Source organism: Ascidiella aspersa, chromosome 9, assembly GCF_963924565.1.
Source record: "Ascidiella aspersa chromosome 9, kaAscAspe10.2, whole genome shotgun sequence".
In the NCBI taxonomy this organism is placed as follows: Eukaryota; Metazoa; Chordata; class Ascidiacea; order Phlebobranchia; family Ascidiidae; genus Ascidiella; species Ascidiella aspersa.
Window position 1 is genome coordinate 17,132,477 of NC_139455.1, and position 19,780 is coordinate 17,152,256.

General features: G+C 35.5%; 2 protein-coding genes across 2 annotated transcripts; both read left to right on the forward strand.

The window, feature by feature from the left end:
- Nucleotides 1-728: 728 nt before the first annotated feature.
- Nucleotides 729-11,533, forward strand: LOC146133303 (uncharacterized). Its single transcript, XM_083396856.1, has 14 exons — nt 729-1,100; nt 1,554-1,667; nt 1,991-2,171; nt 2,608-2,740; nt 3,286-3,381; nt 4,070-4,104; nt 4,671-4,728; nt 6,217-6,336; nt 6,637-6,716; nt 8,384-8,483; nt 9,771-9,802; nt 10,083-10,160; nt 10,524-10,608; nt 11,300-11,533. The coding sequence occupies exons 1-14, from the start codon at nt 1,016-1,018 to the stop codon at nt 11,516-11,518; spliced, it is 1,416 nt and encodes a 471-aa protein (XP_083252982.1). The 5' UTR covers nt 729-1,015; the 3' UTR covers nt 11,519-11,533.
- A 2,144-nt stretch (nt 11,534-13,677) lies between these two features.
- On the forward strand, nt 13,678-19,416 carry LOC146133304 (uncharacterized). Its single transcript, XM_083396858.1, has 7 exons — nt 13,678-14,261; nt 14,412-14,471; nt 14,617-14,676; nt 14,756-14,841; nt 16,027-16,196; nt 17,642-17,788; nt 18,809-19,416. The coding sequence occupies exons 1-7, from the start codon at nt 14,095-14,097 to the stop codon at nt 18,818-18,820; spliced, it is 702 nt and encodes a 233-aa protein (XP_083252984.1). The 5' UTR covers nt 13,678-14,094; the 3' UTR covers nt 18,821-19,416.
- Nucleotides 19,417-19,780: the final 364 nt, after the last annotated feature.

The window sequence follows — 19,780 nt, forward strand, 5'->3', positions numbered from 1 at the left end:
TTGATTACAGCCCTAAAATGAACAGACAAAGAAATATAGCAAATTGCTTGCGTGTATTGCAACTGCTGCAACACCTTGAGACCATACAGATGTAGCTTTGTAACAGAACGGGCGGAAAGATATGACTTTTGTGATAGAACCGGCTGACAAAAATTTGAATCCCACCACTGGGAATATTGTAAACTTGGTTGGGTTCAAATAAGTGACCCAATTCTGTCTTTCCACTCTCTCCTTTCGGGAAATTTTTCACCTACGTTTTGATATAGCTGGTTGGTATCGGGCACCAGCTGGTTTATAAACATTAGTCAATCCTCCCTTTCACACGCCACATCATTTGCTTACTGTGCGTAACGTCAAATGGAGAAAAACTTCCCTTCCATTTCGCCACAAAGGGCCTCCATTCGATTGAAATGCTGCCGCGGTCACAAAGATAAAGTTTCCGGAATTGATTTGGACAACTTGCGCAACGTAGGCGTATTCGCGTTTGCGGAAAAAAGGCGGTCACATGTTTTTCCTTTCGGGTATTGCCAATCAACCTGGTATGACTTCCCCCATCTTGATATTTGTACGAGAAAGTGCTCGAAAACACGACTTGCTTGCTATTTAAGGCCCTAAGACGAACAATTCTTTTCATATGTTAACGCTGGAAGTTGTCGTTATGCGTGTATTGCTGATGTAATCCGAAACACTTTTTGTCATTATTGGAAACTATGCAATTTATAGTAGAACTTATTTATTGAATTTTATTTAGTGGAAGTCTTAACGTCGTATTATAGAAATTTGTCGTCTAGTTGAGCTTACAAGTTGATTTAGTCGAAAACTTTCAAGATTATTTGCAAGCTGTTACGAAGAATAGATCTTCATATACAGTAGATACCATCCAGATGTAAAGATAATTATTTATGTAGCTAGTGTTTATAAAATATATTCAAAGCGACTTAGACAAAAAAGTAGTGAAATTAATATAGATCTTTTCTTCGCAATTCAAAAGTGCAGATTTTCTTACAACATCCTAATGAAACTATTGATTACTTTTGTGATCTCGTTATTTGGCTGCGGTTTGTCGCTGCCAACAGTGGTCTGGAGAAACCATCTTCCAGGTATTAATAAAATTAATTGTTATCGCTTGGGTAAACTGTAAAAATAGAGTTACTTATAAGTTGTTGTGAAATGTCCAGTCTTTGTTTTCAAAGGGTTATATTTAAATACAAACATAGGCAGAATTTATGAATGATACCCGTCGATTTGCCCCTTGAGTAAAATAATTATGGTATAAAAACCCTACTAAGACCAAATGCATGTTGACCTTTTAAAAGATCATCGCTTTCCATAGCATTATTGTTTAATAATATACCAAAAACTTCGCATGGTAAAACAAATTAGACTTTCAAAAAACTTACTATAGAAAAAGCTTACTATACGCACTTCGTTATTTGTGAAGCTTCTATCGGATATTTTCGACAGGTTTTTTCGAAGTTTACCAACTGAAATTCTGTTAGCGTCGCAGCTATATTCGCACTTCTGACGATAAACGTTACTATGTGTTTTTGCAGCGATTAATGTTGCCGTGAACGATGCGTTTTACGCGCTGATATCGGAGAACAAACACGAATTAAAGCAAAATCAAGAACAAATACGCAGCTGGATTCATGCCGTTGAAACGAACGGTATGTGTAATTTTGGTTACGTAGTTTTATCTTAACCCTGTAAGTAAAACTATTACCGGCAAGACATGCTTTAAAGTTAAAACTGATCAGTATAAAAGGCATTATGTCTACTGTTGTTAATATACTTTTTGTCCAAAATATACATAAAACATCCCTAAAGTTTGTCTACAGTCAAGTCTAAAAGCTGACAAAACTTAAAGTTAATGTTTATTTGTAAAAAAATTGCAAGAACTTGGTGCGAAAGCATAAAGCCGATTAAAGCTGGTGAAAAACGCAAAACTTCAGCGTAGTAAATAACGTTAAACTCAAGATTTTACCTACAGGTGACTTGGTTGCCGGGGTAAACTTTACCGAACTGTGGACAGTGCTTCAACGAACGGAATCCCTCATTTATACCAAATGCAACAGAAGCTTACTAGGCTTTTGGGACCAATGTCGCCAGGAGTACAACGGAATTTGTCTCACCGAAGCAGAACAGCAATGTCCAAGCCTGAAACTAACCGAGTAGGCGCTTTATTGTTTTTTAGCATTATTTAAACTGGATTGGTCAGCAGTCGGGGGGTTTCAATACTGTCGGAGACCAAATTTTGTTTTAAAACAGTTTATTAGTTTATTTATTTTGTATCAAGTATCAGTGTACCGGCCCTAATTGACTACCCTTGTTAGTTATGCAATACTGTTCTAGAACAAACTTTCATATATACTGTTTTGGATTTTTGTTTATGCAAATCCATGTTTGTTAAAAAGTTGCTTTCACATGTGTAAAATAGGCATGTTCTACCGAGTGATGTTTTTTCATTTTAGGTTATGTAAATAACTTTGAAAACGGACGGACGTGCAACACATAAAACTAAAAAGTGTGTACATTTCAATTATAATGAATACCAAAACTTAAAATACAATATTCTGTGACAGTATTTATATTTTGTGCATTGTTTAGAGTTAGGCAGGAATTGGATCAAAGGTTCGGCGGTACACAAGTTCCGACATTTTTCCAAGCGATTTCTATTACTCTCGGAAAAGAAGTGATTCGGCAAAGTTTGTTGGATGACGACATTACTGATGTGTTCAAGGTAATAAAAACAGTGTATTTTATTCATGTAAAAAGCAAGACGTATGCTTGCACTAGCGGATTGGGTCAGGGTTCTTACACTGATTTAATTTCCGCATCGTTGCCATGAACGTTTAATATTTTCAATACTTGCATTTAACTATAGGTAGTTTGCCATACATTTTTTAAAGTTTTGTTTAAATTTATTGCTATGCAATAAGTTTGCGAAAATTATCTGTTTGGTTTAATTTTGAATTGTGATTCGTCTTTGTTGCCAAGTAAAAGTTTTCTTTTTTTATTAAAATGAATTTAATACAAGGACCACTATGCAATGCAAACACTTCATTACTACAAAATAATTCAAAGTTTAGTACTACGACGTAATTTGAAAGTTATGTATCAGGTTTTCTACAAATTAAAGATCATTTTTGGCACACCCTTCCTTTTTCACACATTGGAATCAGGCCAAACTTAAATATTTGTGTCAAGTAATTTTTGTATTCGAAAGTCAACTTAAAAATGCATTTCTTCTGAGCGGCGAATCTAACCACCTTTTTGCATCGACAGATCTTCAAACACAAGTTTATGAAAAAATTTCTGCGTCATTTGTACAAAATTAACGGCGAGATCAGCTTGATAAGCAGCAAGTTAACTGCAATACAGGTAACGAATAAAGTTAAATCATTTTTTTCAAATAAGGCATGATTCCTTTTACCACTGTGCTTGTTTTTTTTTTGTTATCCCTTTCTCGGCTGATTTTCTGTGAAACTAAGCCAGCTGTCCGCAGCGTAACTGATCGTTAAATCAACGAAATAGTAACATTTTATTAACGCTTTTTAAATTGCCTTGTGTTTTGATCGTTTGTTACGCTGTGCTACAGAGTTTTTCAGAATCTTCACAAAGGTTTGTTGTTAAGACTGCGTAAAATTTTCAAGTAATATAAAAATTGTAATCGTGCTAAGCATTTTAAACTGAAAAAAGACTAAGCTGTGTCTGGACAAATAATATAATTAGCCCTGAGACAAGTAATTATAAAGACCATGTTTAAAATGGACATAACTAGGGTATTTGAAGCAATATCATGCCATGGATACGGTGAATATGAAAAGGAATTTCAAACTCAATTTGTCCAGAAATATATATTTCATAATATCAAATACACTATAATTATGGTGTATTGATGGCGTAATATCAATATATCCCAATGCAACTATTTTGGATGCCCATTTCAGATAAGCAGATAAATTTTATTAATTTATGCTTTTTAACGTGTATTTGTTATAATTCTTTCTTTAGTGTCTCTATTAGCCTAACACCCCTGTGTCTAATTGATCGGCTGTATCTTTTGCAGCAAGCAGAATCCCAACCTGTTGTCGTCAATAACAGGTTTGTGTGTCATTTAAATTCCATACTAAAACTTTGTTAATGCAACAGCTACTTCTAAAAATCAAGCTTTTGTTTCTTTCGTTGTATATTCATATTTATGTTTTGAATTTAATCACTTTGTTTGTCACGTTATAATTTTGTGTTTTTGTTTTTTTATGTTGGTAAACTAACACCCCATTTTTGATGCAGCTATCTCGCGGCGATGTTTAGCTTAGGTGCTGAACGTACGAGGAAAAAGCGAAGCCTCAAGTAATTTTGTGTGTTTTCAGCTCTACTTATTATTGACATGGTTTTCTTTTCACCTGCACTATTATAATCGATTTTTATGTTAATTTTGATTTTTATGTTAAATTACCTTTATTTTTCTGGTGGAAAGTTACCGTACAATTGTGTCAACTCTATTTAAGAAATAGCAAACTAAATGTTTATAAAAATATCGCCCCGCCTTACAGAAAAATAACGACATCGACTTTAAATGCCAAAATATTTGCATTTTTTGAGGACATTTTTGTTTGTTAAAAATAGTAAAAATTCTCAAACAAAACAAGTAAATTCTTTTTTTGTAGCGGCGATGTTGTTACCAAGATGGATCTAGATGAAACCACTTCCACCGACACCGACAAGGTAATGCTAGAAAAAGTATTTTTTACTAACTGTATAACAGCGGTTCTTAACCGGGGGGGGGGGGGACAAAGGTATAACAGCGGTTCTTAACAAGGGGGGGGGCGAGCTCGACTTCAATATTTTTATTTTTTGCAGTGATTTTAATGGTTTCGTTTGGGTTAAGCATAACTTTCTACATCATACAAACTCTGTTTTTTGTCAACTTTAACATTAAACCTGATTGTTTTTGCAATATTGCCGTTGTATTATGTGCCTTACATCTTTTGAAACACGATAACGCAATGTTTAATATTTGCGCTTGACATTTTTTTGCGCTCGACATCATACAACCTTACAACTGTGGAGTCAATGCCATCACAACACGTTTGTCAAAATCAGCTCGTGTCGTGCACGAGCAATTTGTTGTGTGCCCAATGCGAAACGCCTCCCAAGTAACAGTTTATCCAATTCGACCAAATAAAATACAATTTTTTTAGCGCTTCGCGCGACCAAAAATACCCTTTCCTATTTTTATGTTGTCTCAGTGATATATAATTGCAAAATGTCGAATTGCTTTTCATAGGGGGGCGCAAGGCATCAGAAAATTATCTAAGGGGGGCGCGACTGAAAAAAGGTTAAGAACCACTGCTGTATAAGATATGGCAAAATATGTAAAAGTCTCCTTGTTTAAAATTTTGTAAAACCGTTCTATTACTACAGGCCAACCAAAACCCGACAGTGTAGATCAGTGGTTTTTAACCTTTTAACACTTGCAGACCGGTTACCAGAAACTCGAAGACACGATTCTTTACTTAGTCAACTAAGGCTAGTCATTATTAAAAAAAGTATAATATTATGCAGGGTTACTGGGGATAGCGTGGAGATGTTAGATTGAAAGTCGGACATTTTAAGGCAAATACTTCATTTAACAAAATTCTAGTGTAAGTTTTTTACAGTAAAGCAACAATAGCATTCTGTTGTTTATCGCTAACCTGCAATTAAACAACTGATTTAAATAATAGTAAAAAGTTGCACAACGTTCTTAAACGATATCGATCGTCGTTTATATTTTGATTATTTTTTCCATTACCTCGTACCTTTTTTTTCAATACCATTGGACAGCTAGCTTGTATATGGCAAAAGTTAATAGAAATTAAGGTTGACAAAGGCCAATCCTTGGCCTAAGTTCATAACCCTTAATAAAATATATCTCTTTTTCGGGAGAAGTGATTTTTTTTTCCAAATTTTTTTCGACAAAAAAAGAATTTGCGTAAAAAACAAACCTGAGTACTAATACGATGGCCTGGTATCGTAGTTGATTCGCTATTTTTGAAAATCTTTAATACCGAGTTAATAGTAAAACCTTTCTCCATACCGAAGAATATGGGCGTTAAGATGTAATCACTATAATATTATGTCACCAATCGTTTTTTGAAAGATAATGAAGTTTACCCGTGGATTTCGGCGACAATATCATTTTTGGATAACTTCTTAGAATATTGTTTTTAGGAAAGCGTTTTAACTTCAACCGCTAGAAGTTCAACGACTACCACCACCAGTCGACCACTAACCCGCGAAACTAAAAAGCCCAAGATTCCCGATTCTGTAAAAAGATACATGACCCAACAGGTATCCATAATAAAAATGTTTTTGTCAAGTTTTTTAGCTGTCGCAATTGAGAATGTTGGTCTTGCGAATTTAACAAGTCATAGGGCTGCCAACAATCTGGTTAAATGTTTTTCGTTAGGGTATATTTTGTTTTAAAGCTTGAAAAAGTTGCGGGTATAATAAGTTATGCTAATGTAAAAATAAAATAAATTGCAAGCATTAAAGTAGTCTATAATTTCTTAAAGCCTGGCATGCCTAAGAAATTGTGTTATCTTTTCCGTTGCTAGGTCCTTTTTTAGCCTGTAATTTTTGTTTTTTCAGAGGTTGTACGTTACCATGCGAAAAAACAGGTTGGAGAATAGCTGGATGAAACTAAAAGAAACGGGTTCTAAATTTTTGGTGTAAGTTCTGCTTAAAATTTAACGAGAAAATACACTAATATTAAACACATTTTAGGATTGTCGTTGAGGTAAATCCAGGAGGTATGGAAAGTGTACAGATAACGTCACAAAGTAACGTCATAACTAGGGCCATTTTTATTTTAACCTAAAAAAAATTAACTTTATTTTTATCAATTTTTAACTTTATTTTAACCTAACGAAATTGCTTGTTTGTAGAGGCCACAGTTCTTCCTTGAATTGATGCCAGTTACCCAAACATAATATTTTGTCGATTTCAGACCCAAACGTGATATTTTGTCGCAAAGTCAAGGTGTTTTATGGATTATAAAAAGTTCATCTTTTTTTTGGCGATAAATTTAGCTTGCTTAGGCTTTTTTGTATTATAGAATGTCAATAGGCTATTCCTAAAATTCAAACTGTTGATCTTCGAAAAGACCACGTTTATGAAAAGGAAGAGTTTTATAAGAATTATTCAAATACGTAACAACCAATAAAAAAATGGACGATTTGCGATTAAAGTTACTGCTGATCCAAGTGGACATTATGTCATTTTGCCTGCTTTTATGGGTTAATGTGGTTTAATTGTGTCGCAGTTCCTGATTTACAATGCTTTCACGACGATTTTTACAAAAATTACTCTCAAGAAACACAAAAACGTTGTCAAAAGCCATAATTTGACAAATTTTGACTTTATTTTAGCTTATAAACTTCTTAGTAACAGTCCCCTCGGTGCTGAAAACAACCTCATTCTTTGATTCGTGGACAGACGAGGTCCTTAAAAAATTTTAACTTTATTGACTTTTGCGGGCCCTAGTCATAACGTCATGAACATAAAAATCTTAATAAAACGCCTGATTTCCATTAAACTCATGCGCAATTTTTTTTTTACTAACACAGAAAGAAAGTAAAAAGAAAGTAAATCGAAGTGGCTGTGTTTTCCCCATTGGTCTAAAAGTAGGCTGGACATATCTGAGCATTTTGACATATATGTTAGTATCTGTTTAAGCCCAGTTTTCCTCCGTCTAGTCGGCACTCTTTAGGTGCCGCCATTCATGTTGTGCCGGAGTTGTAGACTGCGCATCGGCATAGGTTAACTTTTAACCTTTTTGTTCGTCGTGTAGATAATAGTGTCATGTAATATTTTCAGTTTTACCGCCTTAAAAAATGACGGGATACAACCCGCAGTGATCATAATTCACACATTTTTAGAAAGCCTCCACACTGCGCTAGCCGATGTGGTTACATTATGGCTGTTTCGCTTTCGTTATATTTATATTTAAAGTACGGAAACATCCTATGGTATGTACCGCGCTCTTATAGGCTGACAGAATTTACTGTAGATTGACTGAAATGTAGGAGAAAAAAGATTGACGCAATACATTTTGAATTTGTATAGTTGTAGTTGGGGAACAGAATGATTTGTGGACCTGGTGACCAATAGATCCACCCTAATAGTATGGTATATTTGGGCTGTTAACAGTCGTGAGTGAAGTAGTAAACATTTTAAATTATTCTCATAACCTGGCAGCGCTAAATCTAATATGAATATATTGTCGAATGTCAAAACATTCAATCGCAGTTTTGAACCGGATTGTTTGTTGCCAATGGTATTGCGATTTTCTTAAACTCGTGTGACATTAAAACAAAGCCCTACCTTTGCTGTACAGTAAACTGCGACAAGCCATTCGAAAAAAACTGAGAGAAAGAAAAGAGCGAGGTCAGCACCAACAGACGACAAAATTTCCTCATCGTTTTCAATCGTATCTGGTAAGAAGTATAACGCAGGTGAAAAAACTATATAGTCGTGGTCGTTCGTACACGCCGGTAAACTGTCTGAACTGTTCATCAGTTGTGTCAACATTTTTAACGGCGCCCCTGCCGTTTTTTATTCACTTTCAGCTTCTCAATTTGTTTTCGTCTGTATATACATTCAACCGTGCCTATATTCAGAAAATATGTGGATCCAAGCAGATATCAAAAACTTAGTTCGTTTAGAAACAAAATTCATCAGTAAACGGCATGTAATCAAAGTAACATCTGAAATGCAAAAAGCATTACTTTTATTTAGCTGCCACTTGCTCAGAAAATAACTCAGTAAGGGAGTGGCTATAGTCACTGTTGATGTGGATTCTTTAAACAACCAACGCTACTCGGCAACGAAAATAGTACAACCGAGAATCGTATAGACCCCTTCAATATTTCACCCTTGACCCATGGACCCCCAGTTGAAAAGTCGTAGTTTATTATATCCCCGTTGTTTAATGGCGGCCTCTGGTCAACTAGGTTTTACTCACAACTGAACATTAGAGTAGCCTACATTAAATCTTAAAAGAAAAGGTGCCGTTCACCTTTTTCAAACATCATCCTAAACCAGGGGTGGGCAACGTGGGCCGCATGCGGCCCTTTTCCATTTTTTGTGCGGCCCTTCACCTTCTTTCAGCCATTTTTTTCCTAAATAAGACTATAAGTGTGCGCCATGTTGGGACCTTTGCTCTATCAGTTTCCTGTTTGAAGTGCGATGTAACCCATAGGCTGCATCGCTACATTAATGCAGTTGAAATCGAATGGGAAGCATCTATTACAAAACAATCTTCATTCATAAAGTTTTACTTGTGTCGCGTTGTCATGATAAAGAATTAAAGCTATTTCCGAATCCACAGGTGGACAGCACTGACAAAACTGCCGTAGTTGCAGCCTATTAGCTCATTTGTTTTTCTAGTAAAAGCTGAAAATATAAATTAGTGTTTATTTGATGTGCGGCCCTCCTGTAAGTATTACATTTCCTAACTGGCCCTTGTGTTAAAAAGGTTGCCCACCCCTGTCCTAAACGGTATATCAGGAGAACTTTAAATGGGTAAAAATAAAGTTTCTTAGAGTTAGAAGATTTAGCTTTTGTATAAACAACATCATTATCTCAATATGCATTATAATACCCATCCAACTTACTATGCTTGGCGTGGTTACTTTAATAGTTGTATACTTTTTTAATTGATAAATACTTATCAATCAACAATAGTTTCGAGTCATTTAAACTGGCCCCTTTTTATTTTTCAGCAAAGCCCCTCGAGAAGAACATTTGAAAAAAGGTAAAATTTTGTGGTAGGAATTACTTTCAGTCGAGTAGCTTATATATTTGAGTCACAATTCTAACTCGATGATGTGTCTCTATACCTAAACTACATCATGCTGGTATTATAGGCTCCTGCATGTATCTCCAATTAATTTTCACGAGCAAAAGCTCGAGTTTTTAAAGTTACACACAAATTCTTTTGGTTTTCGTTGTCCATTTGTTTCAACACTGTATTTTGGCAGAAACACTTTTTTGTGCGGCCCTTATTTTTTATCAACTTATCATGTATTTCTTAGCTTCAAGCGTTTTGGAAATTGGTTTAAAGACTTCGACCAAAAAGCAAAAGTGCGAAACGCAAGATCAGTCTATAATACGTAAGATTTTTAATTATGTGTGGTTCGTTTTTAATTTGCATATTTAGATTTTTTTTTTCTGATTCTTTATTTATTACATTTGATTCGAAACAATGGATTTTATTTTAGTAGAATTTCACTTGTCAATTTGAAAAGTATGTATAATTTTTGTGAAACATAACTTTTTGTTTTAAGTACATGTTTTGTTTTTTGTTGTTTACCTGAAAATTTCGTTTACGAAATATATTTAGGCTAGTCCTTTTTTTAAACATTGAAAGATTTTTTTTCAGCATTTTACTTTCCTGTTGTTTGTTTATTATTTACATTTAATCCTAAAAATAAATTTATGACAGAAAGCTTTAATAATTTTGTTTATTTGTTTAGAAAATCGGTTTTTAACACTAAGATCGAAATCCAAAATTGGAATGATACTGTTTCAAACGGAACCAATAACGAAACGATTTCAAGGGTAACAAATTTATTTTGACTTACGTACTAAAACATAATAATCGGCCTATTTCAGCATTAGCGTAATCAAATAGAATGACGCCAATTAAAATTATTACTGATTGCCGCTGGCTCTAAATGTGTAATATTATGTGGTAACTTCGTAAGGCAAAATAAAGAGGCGAGGTTGCTCAAAATCTCGTATACGTAAATACAATTTTGTTCAGGCAATTCCATAGAAGTGGGAGCCAAATATAGCGACACGCATATCAAATATACACTAGAACAAGGGGTTCTTAAACTTTTTTTACCGCGGACCCCTAATTTTTTTTTTTGCTTCGCGTGGATCACGGTAGGCAAAAAAAATTTAAAATGACGTCATAAATTTACGTCACACTACAAAAAGACTTCATAAATCTTCTGACTTATGTCCAGAAATGTGAAAGTGATATGCAGTATAAATACTCGAAAAATTTATTTACTTCTTAAATATAAACTAATATTTTAATTAGGCCTTTATGAATCCCCTAAAACTAGTTCACGGTCCACAAGTGGTCCATGGACCCCAGTTTAAGAACCCCTACACTAGAAGTTTTAAACACTTTACGGAAATCAGTAAATCATTGCAATATCGTCTTATTTCTTCTTCTCTTTCTCCTTCAAAGGGTTCACGAAACTCAAAATATATGTTTTTTCGTTTGTTATTCGGTCAGTTCTCCGCAACCATTACGAACGAGAACGGGACCAAGGTCTTCACCAACCTGAGCTCGTGGTTGGGCAGCGAAGAACGGCTGAAATACAAGGATATTCTTCCAGAGGCTGATCGTATTATTGGATCTGTACCAGCTATAACCTTTCCCGAACCTCTGCCCGCGGTAGAAGTGGCCCCGGTGGAACCTCAAATTCCTTTTTTCCAACCCACGTCAGCATGAATTTGTATTATGTTTTGCCTTATTTGACTATAGCCAGAGAATATTTTTACACGCCAAACCGAAACCTAACTAAAAATACCCGAGAATATCGCATTGTGATACTGTGATTGAAAAGTGTCATTTTTTTACAGCGAAATTCTTAGACTATAAATATAACACAAAAAGTCTTATTCGCTCCTCAGTTTGCTTAGTAGTATTCTTAATATAGGGTCTCTCGCAACATGTCTAAACCTTCGTGTGCCGTTTTCGGATTAAATTTTGATTTGTTGATGGTAAAGTAAACTGTTTTTTTTTTTTAGGTTTATACTATGTAGTACCATTTAGTTTTAAATTATATTTATTTGAGGTTGTGTTCTTACATTTCATAACCCGTTTGCACAACACTGTCAATTTGTACTTTCAGGTGGAATTGGATTCCAAGTTCTTCTGTTTCCAACTCGTGGTCACAGCCTTACCCCATTGCATCGGCAAACATATCACAGGTATAGAGGTGCCTGATACTCTTTTATCGGTCGGAAACTAGGGTTGCGCCCCGACGTAGCATTTTCTAACAGAGAAGATAATTCCGTCGTAAAACATAAAAATTTTGAAAGTAAATTTTTCAACGCCGAAGCAAGTTTTAGATAAACAACAGTGTTACCATAGTTTTACACGATTAATTCCAACTGTTATGAATATGTGACTGTAATAATTGAGTAATTGTTGTCCGATCAGAAAGCGAAGCTTTGATAGATTTTTGTAATATGAGTAAGTATCAGACATTCCTAATCATAGATCTGTTGTGGTAGCCCATGCCGTTATATTTTAAATACTTTAAACGCACACTACACTAAGGAATTGTAGCAGCACATAAGCGTCACATTGGTTTACCACAAAGAATTCGTTTTTATTATGCTTGTTGACTAAAATCTATGCCAGAAAAGACAGTAGCTGATTATACAATTTTCTACAATTCCCATTGATAGAGGAAAGGCTAATTCACCGAGGCAAAAGACATTAATGATTCTCATAATTAACCCACTTCCACAGGATAGAGTCGCTATGAAATTTAAATAAGAATGCACAAACAATACACGCTACATCAAGCGTCAACACAAAATCGCTTAAGACAGGCAATACATTATTTTTTTTTCTGTTCAAAAATGAAAGCAATTACTCTGTCATGCCTTGTTTTACAGCAGGGGTTCTTTTTAAGATAAGGTGATATAGAACAAGTGTAAGAAAACTGCTGATTAGATCGAAAACATGTGCAAATATAATACAGATTTTTTTAAATTTAATCGCCAAGATTTTAAATAGTCCTCCATGGATTTAAAATACTTCGCATACCACCCAGGGGCTCATGGACCCCAGTTTAAGAACCCCTAAATAAAGATATCCACATGGAAGCACGAAGATATGCTAAACATTTTCTGTATTTAAAACAAAAATAGTATTTTAAACAAAATTGTTAACCGGTTTCTGGCGTATCGGCAGCAACAAATGAAGCCCGTTTAGAAAACAAATATAGAAAGACACATGATCGCATTTTTTATATAAATAAGAAAAAAATACCAAAAGTCCTATCGTATTGAATTTTTGAAAAGACTTGCGCGTTTTCTTAAGTTTAGAATTTTGTTACTCAAAAAGTCGTCGTTATTCTCAGTTCCAAGGATCAGTTACAGACGAGAGCGGAACACACCATTTCACAAACGAGGCGGCTTATCACGACTACATGCGAAACACACGGCGGCTCAAACATCTCAAGTCGATCAACAAGCGTCTGAAAGACTTGCGGCGCCAAGTCAAGCATTGGGAGGACTTAAAGGTTGCAACAATGATTTTATTTGTATATTGGTTTTATGCTGACATTATACTTTACTGGAACCGGCTCTTGTCCCATTAAACACATCGCTAAGTTTCCTAAATATGCCGAAAGATTTTTCATCACGTGATAATATTAACATTGAAGGAAACACAGAACCAAGAGAAGTTTGCAAAGGGCAGTTTTAATGTCGGCGTACTACAACGTGTTAACAAATTTTCAGAAAAAATATGAAAAAAGTTTATTACCTCAATAGGTGATTTATTTTCTCTTTTAACCCTCTCGTGCACATTAAAAGTTATACAACGTATTTAGAAACCGATTATAAAATATGTTGACTAACTTTTGCAGAAAAAGGTGGAATCTGGAAATTACCAAAGCGAAAATCTGCCGTTCCATTCTTCATTTGGATTGTAAGGGTTTCTTTTTAAATGCAGACTACTTGGAGCTGAAACGCTGACCACTATACATGCTATTTTACGGCTCCCAATTTATCTTATAAAAATAAGGGATTATTTGGGTTAGATATAATTTCGGTATGTGTGCACAAAAATTTTAAAAAAAAACAATGTTTACTTCCAGCCCTTCTTTTCCTTTATTTCCAATGCAAACCCAAACCACAAGCCGAAGATACCATCACCCCATGCCAACAATGTAAGTAAATTGTGTGAAAATATTCAATCAAAGCACAATCATTGAAACACCCTGTTGGTTTTTTACTCCAATTTGACAAAAACAGACTTTTCTATTGGGTGCGAGTTCTTTCTTCGTTATGATATCTAATAATGTTATATTGTTTGGCAGACAATGGCAATCTGGCCCAACATTATACAGTGAAAGCAATAGCTATCCTGGACCCTTCGGTTACTTTAATCCCGTGCAGCAAGGATACAGACAAACCTCGCGCTCCTATGGACCACAGTCCACCTTCACTTCAAGGTAATATCAAGTACAAGACTTGTCTTTCGAAAGTACTGGTTAACTTGATAAAGCAAGCCTAAAATCATGAAAAATATGACAGAGGTAAAAACCCGTGTTATAGATGTTACAATTCTAAACCAGTTCCAATTTTTGTTTGTATTATTTTAGGCATTCGTCTGCATATCAACCAAGTTACGGCTCTTTTCCACTCCATCGTTCTTTTCCAAGGTTAGTGGGAGTTCTAGGGGGGCGTTTAGACACAGAACTTCGTGATTTTAAAAACTTAACTTCCAATTAATTTTAATACTCTTTTGAAAGCTACTACGTCATTCGAAATAAAACTCACTATATTAAAATATGGATATTTGTTTAGTTTGTTTCCACGAACTCAAAACCAGCGAAGGACATCGCATCGTCGTGAAAAGCGTCAAGCGTAAGTTAAATCACGTTTTTATTGATTTCGCAAAGCGTTACAAATCTTGGTATTTAACCGCTATTCTGTTCGATTTTAGAGGCGATTGTGACTTTGTTCGAGTCTTGGAAAATTGTGCAAACCTGGTTGAACTAAGACCATTCTGTCAAATGCGTAAAGAGTCTGGTAAGAAAATTGTCTAATTTTAAAATGTCATTGAACGCCTGTAATACTTTACCGTCACAAAAAATTGACCTTCCCATTAGATTGAACTGACTTAAATGAATATAAGCTTTGTGTCATCTTACCAAGATAACCCGCCCGTCTAAAGACTCAATGTTTAGGCTACTAAGGCTTCAGAAACCTTTTATTCCTATCTCGGTTGGTAGTTCTCTCGAGTATAAGTTCTAACAAAAGCTAGATTTTTTTAGCCAAAAAAATCTGGAAATGTCTATTAACTTTGAGAAGGCTTTCCGTATAGGATCACAATCATTACTCAAATGTTCTCTTTTGGCGAAAGTTCTCAGTTTTAGGTATTAGGGTAAACACGCAACGTCCTTTTTTGAGTCGTAGAAATGTTCAGTTTTGTGATTTACTTTCCTTATTCTTTTTGTGCACCAAAAAGTCTGTATTTTTTGCCATATTTTTGCATTTTCGTTAAGCCCCATTTTTTCGTGATAGTCGTTTTTTCCACCTCCGCCTTGCAGCGTAAATGGCGTTTTCTCTTTTGATTCTTGTCGGGTTTCTGCGAATGCTATCGACCGAATGGAAAATTATAAAAAAATTTAAATACAATCGCGAGATGTGACGTGTGCGCCTGAGAAAGTTTGGCGGCCGAAGGTGAATTTCTCACGCTTGTGAACGTGCCCGTGGTCACAGAAATTGCTCGCATGTTTCAAGTACCGTAACAGGAAGGTTACATAACTTCGGTGTGAGTAAATACAGTCCAGCCTTGCTTGGTTTCAGCTCGACACGTTTGGGTGGATGCTATTATCTGCGGTATTATTTATTGGGACACTTATTTCGATCTTCCACGTAACTATCACATGCTGCTAGGCTTAAAGTTCATTTTAAGGGTGCCTTTAGTGATATGCATTCTCACAGACTAGGGAACAGACTAATCTCTTTAGATTGGCAACTATTCATACGAGAATTGTTTTCATTACCGCAGTGAGACATTACCTTAAAAATGTCCTGCATCAGAATTTCGTCATGTTATTTATGTGGTTTACGTGGTATTTATCTCTCGTTGTATTTCTTGTTTGGCAAACTATTTAATGTAGTTCATTATTTTTAAAATGTAAGGCACAATTCAAGCTTTCTTGAAACAGTCTCCTTCGCAATTAACCAAATTTTTTCACATACGTACAGTCTGCCCCAGATTAGCCAGCGAAAATCGGCACATCCAGCAATTGCTTCGCGGCCTGCAAGGAGTAGTAAAGAAACGGTTGGAAGCTCTGCAGGCAAATCTGCGAAAATTTGCCTGGGTAAAGTCTGTGAGAGTTTCGCCTGTGCCCATTCATGTCATCTCCTTTCGAAAGGTAATTTACAAATGAATGTTTTTTATTTCGATTGAGAGGTTTTGTTAAACGTTGCTGTTTATATTTTTATTATTGAACCTCTAAAAGGAAACCAGTGTATTTAAATTATTTCTTGTAAAAAAACAAGTCATAACAATAAATAAGTAAAAACAACACTACGAGGGACTATTAAATAAACAAAAAAACATACAATCGGCAGACTGATACTACATTTTGCTATGCAGCATAGGAGAGTATCTCATGCAAACGTCCAAAAAAGCCCCACCTTAAAATGCAATCATCAGACTGGCAATTTAATATTGTAGAGTCCAGCCATAAGACCGAATAAGAAGAATATCAACGTCGGAGTAAAACATAGTTTGGAATAAGACCAAAATAGGCGTAAAACCTATAGTTGTAATAACATCTAAATCGGAATAAGTCGTAAACCTGACGGAATAGGACCTAGATGGTCAGAATCAGGCCTATACAACCTTTTACCTAACCCCAAACCCACCCCTAAGTACATCACTAACGCCCCTAATAAGTTTACCCTAACCCAATTTCTAACTCCTACCATTACCCACCACTAACCTCATACAGGGGCAAACAACAGGTGCAAAACAGTGGCGCCCCACGGTACCGGTCAAACTTGGGCGCCCAAACGTCCACACCAAAACGACCGATGACTGACAGGTGCCCCGCTATCGTCTAATGCCCTCTCCATGAAGTTCCATGCGTTTTTTGGTCATGTAGGCCAACGTAGGCCCAAATAATTTAAGACTTAATTCGACAAAGTTTAGGTCACCCGGTCCGCTAGAAATTAGTGCATAGCTAAGCAAAAAGGTCTTCGATATTTAGGGCATCCACTGGCAGAAAAGTCTTACTTTTTGACGTTGAGGTCGTAGCAATTATGCATTAATGGATCTTTAGGTAATCTCCCGGCGTAGATAAATTGAAAATATTCCCTGAAATTCTCAAAAGATAACAAAAAGTGTGAGATAGAATTAATAACACTTGACCCACCCTAACCCAAACATTAACCCGGACAATAGGTCGCGACCCACTGGTTGGGAAGCACTGCTTTATAGATGCACTATAATTGTCGTAGACCTTTTTTGCTTATAGAACTGCAATAATTTCTGACGGATCTGGTGTTTAGGTCTTATACAGACGGTCAAGATATTATTCTGTCGTGAAATTACTGTGTATTTTACTTTGTTTTGTGATTCGTCTTATTACTATTGTATTCAAGATTATTCTGCTTAGGATATTGTTGCTTTGAGTTATTATTGTGTGCTCCCCTTTTCACCGTAACATTTATTTTTCAGTATTAAACTGCCAGGGGTAAGAATTCTCCTCGCACACTAAAGCAAGAAAATAACACATTGGTCCACGCATAATTGCCAACGAATAAGTTACGAGTTGGCATCTATAGGTTAATTCCTATCTTATTTTTTTAAAAGGTCTCGTCACACAGGGGAGGAAACCCGGCGCGATTTAGTGCGAGAGTTAGCATGTTCGGCTCCCACCCTATCACCATACGGATAAACGGACTCCAGCACGCAGCTCAAGACATTGCCACGCGAATGTTCCACGTCTATAAGGCCATGGTAGGTCTTTGGTTAGTGTTTTCTCGAGTTTGAAATAGTTCGCAACGCACCACGATTAAAGATATTTATGTATTGGTAACATAGGCTGCTAAAACTACAAATATTTTGCCTATTTAAAGACCAGAAGATAATGGAGCCTCGAGTCAACTACATCGCACCTATAAATGAGTAGATAACTTTATAAGGGTTGAGTAAAAGTTTTCCGATATTGGGTTGTCATCCAAATGGAATTTAAAACGACTAGACTTTTTAAAAATTTGGGCTAAAGCAATTTTTAACAAAATAGATTAGGACATACGAGAACCATAATAAAGGTTCGCGCGGAGCACGAAAATTTGTTGCATTTACGTAGTTAAAATATACCAAAAAATCCAGTTTTAGGGTGCATGGCCACGTTCCTCCCCCCATTTTTAGTTATTGCAAAAGCTTGCATAGTCAATATAAATAGTCTCTTTTAGGCAAAAAACAACCGATTTGGCCTGTAACATATGCGCCACGAAGCGATATACAAAACGTTTTTGATTGCGTCAAATATTTGCAAGCAATTAATGGAATCAAATAGAACACAGGCAAAGAAAAAGACAAATCTTCATTTGTTAGAACATGGTTAACGAATTTCTTGTTAATAAAGCGGTATTCTTTCATAATTGACAACTGCATTACATCATGACGCAGGTTACTTTCACGTCGACGTGTTCGGTATATGACGCAAGCAGAACACATATAATGTTAATGTCACAAATAGTGTGGTTTAGGCTGACGACTTCCCGTCAGTCTCGTGTACTTGAAGCAGAGTCCACGCGTAGGATACGCGCTAATTTGTTCTGGCATGCCACTGGCATCACCAGAGACACTCTTTAATTGCTATGTAAACTGTGTATCAGAACACTAGCAGTTCATGTCCCCTTAAACCCAACTCGAATGGCCTTAGGGTGGTAAGTTTTTTTCTAGTTTGTAGGGCGACTAGGCTGAACTACTGATAATCAAATTGCCACCTAACGTTAGTTTCGACTGTTTTAGATTCTGGCATAGAGAACAAAAAGACGATTTTCCATTACACTTCAACCTCACAAAGTTTTGCTCATCAAGATAAAAACGACTTTTGTGCCGCCACCGCTGCCTGCCACAAGGATTATTTTGACACCATGACCGCATCTAAAATCCTTGGCTTATCTGTATATAGGCGCAATACACAACCTTCTGCTTCTATGTTTACGCTTTCACACGAAAAAATTGATTGTTGTTGTACAAATCACGTTGTCAACTAAATACGTTGTATCCATTCAAAACGACTTCCTCATGGTTTGTGCATTACCATATTGATAGTAAATTCTGTAATTTATCCAAATTTGGTTTAGTGAAATTTGTAATGAAACAAACAATAATTCTCTACTACTACTCCTATTTTGTCAAACTGCTTTTCATCTTCTACATTGACAAAATAACGACAATCACAACTTTCTTATTAAACTTTGTCAGTGTATAGTATACATTATCACAAAAGCGTATTGTGAAATAACACAAAATGACATCACCTATTAAGTAAGGTGATAAACTGTACAAGAAATTCGCAAAAAAAAATAAAAAACATTTCCTTTTTTCAAAGATATAGCTTAGGAAAGCAAAGAGTACTTATTTGTAGTGTTTTACCTTTATGTTGTGTAATACACAGTGCATATTGTTAGTAACAAATAGGTTTTAACAAAAACATAGACCAGAATACGAGAAGAGTACAGAATAATTGATCGTGATAGGATAAAGTGGGTGAGCTGTAGCGTTTTGTTTTATCTAAAAATTAAGATAGTTCAATAATAAATGAAGATTTTGCACAGTTTGATTTTAGTGAAAAATATTTTACTTATGTGGTCATTGGGTTGACTGGTATAGTGTTAGTTTTTTTAAGCAAAAAAGCAAATAAAGCTATGTAAATATATACCAATAAGCTATAACACAACATACTAAAGAATTTATTTGCATTGAAATGTCTAGTCT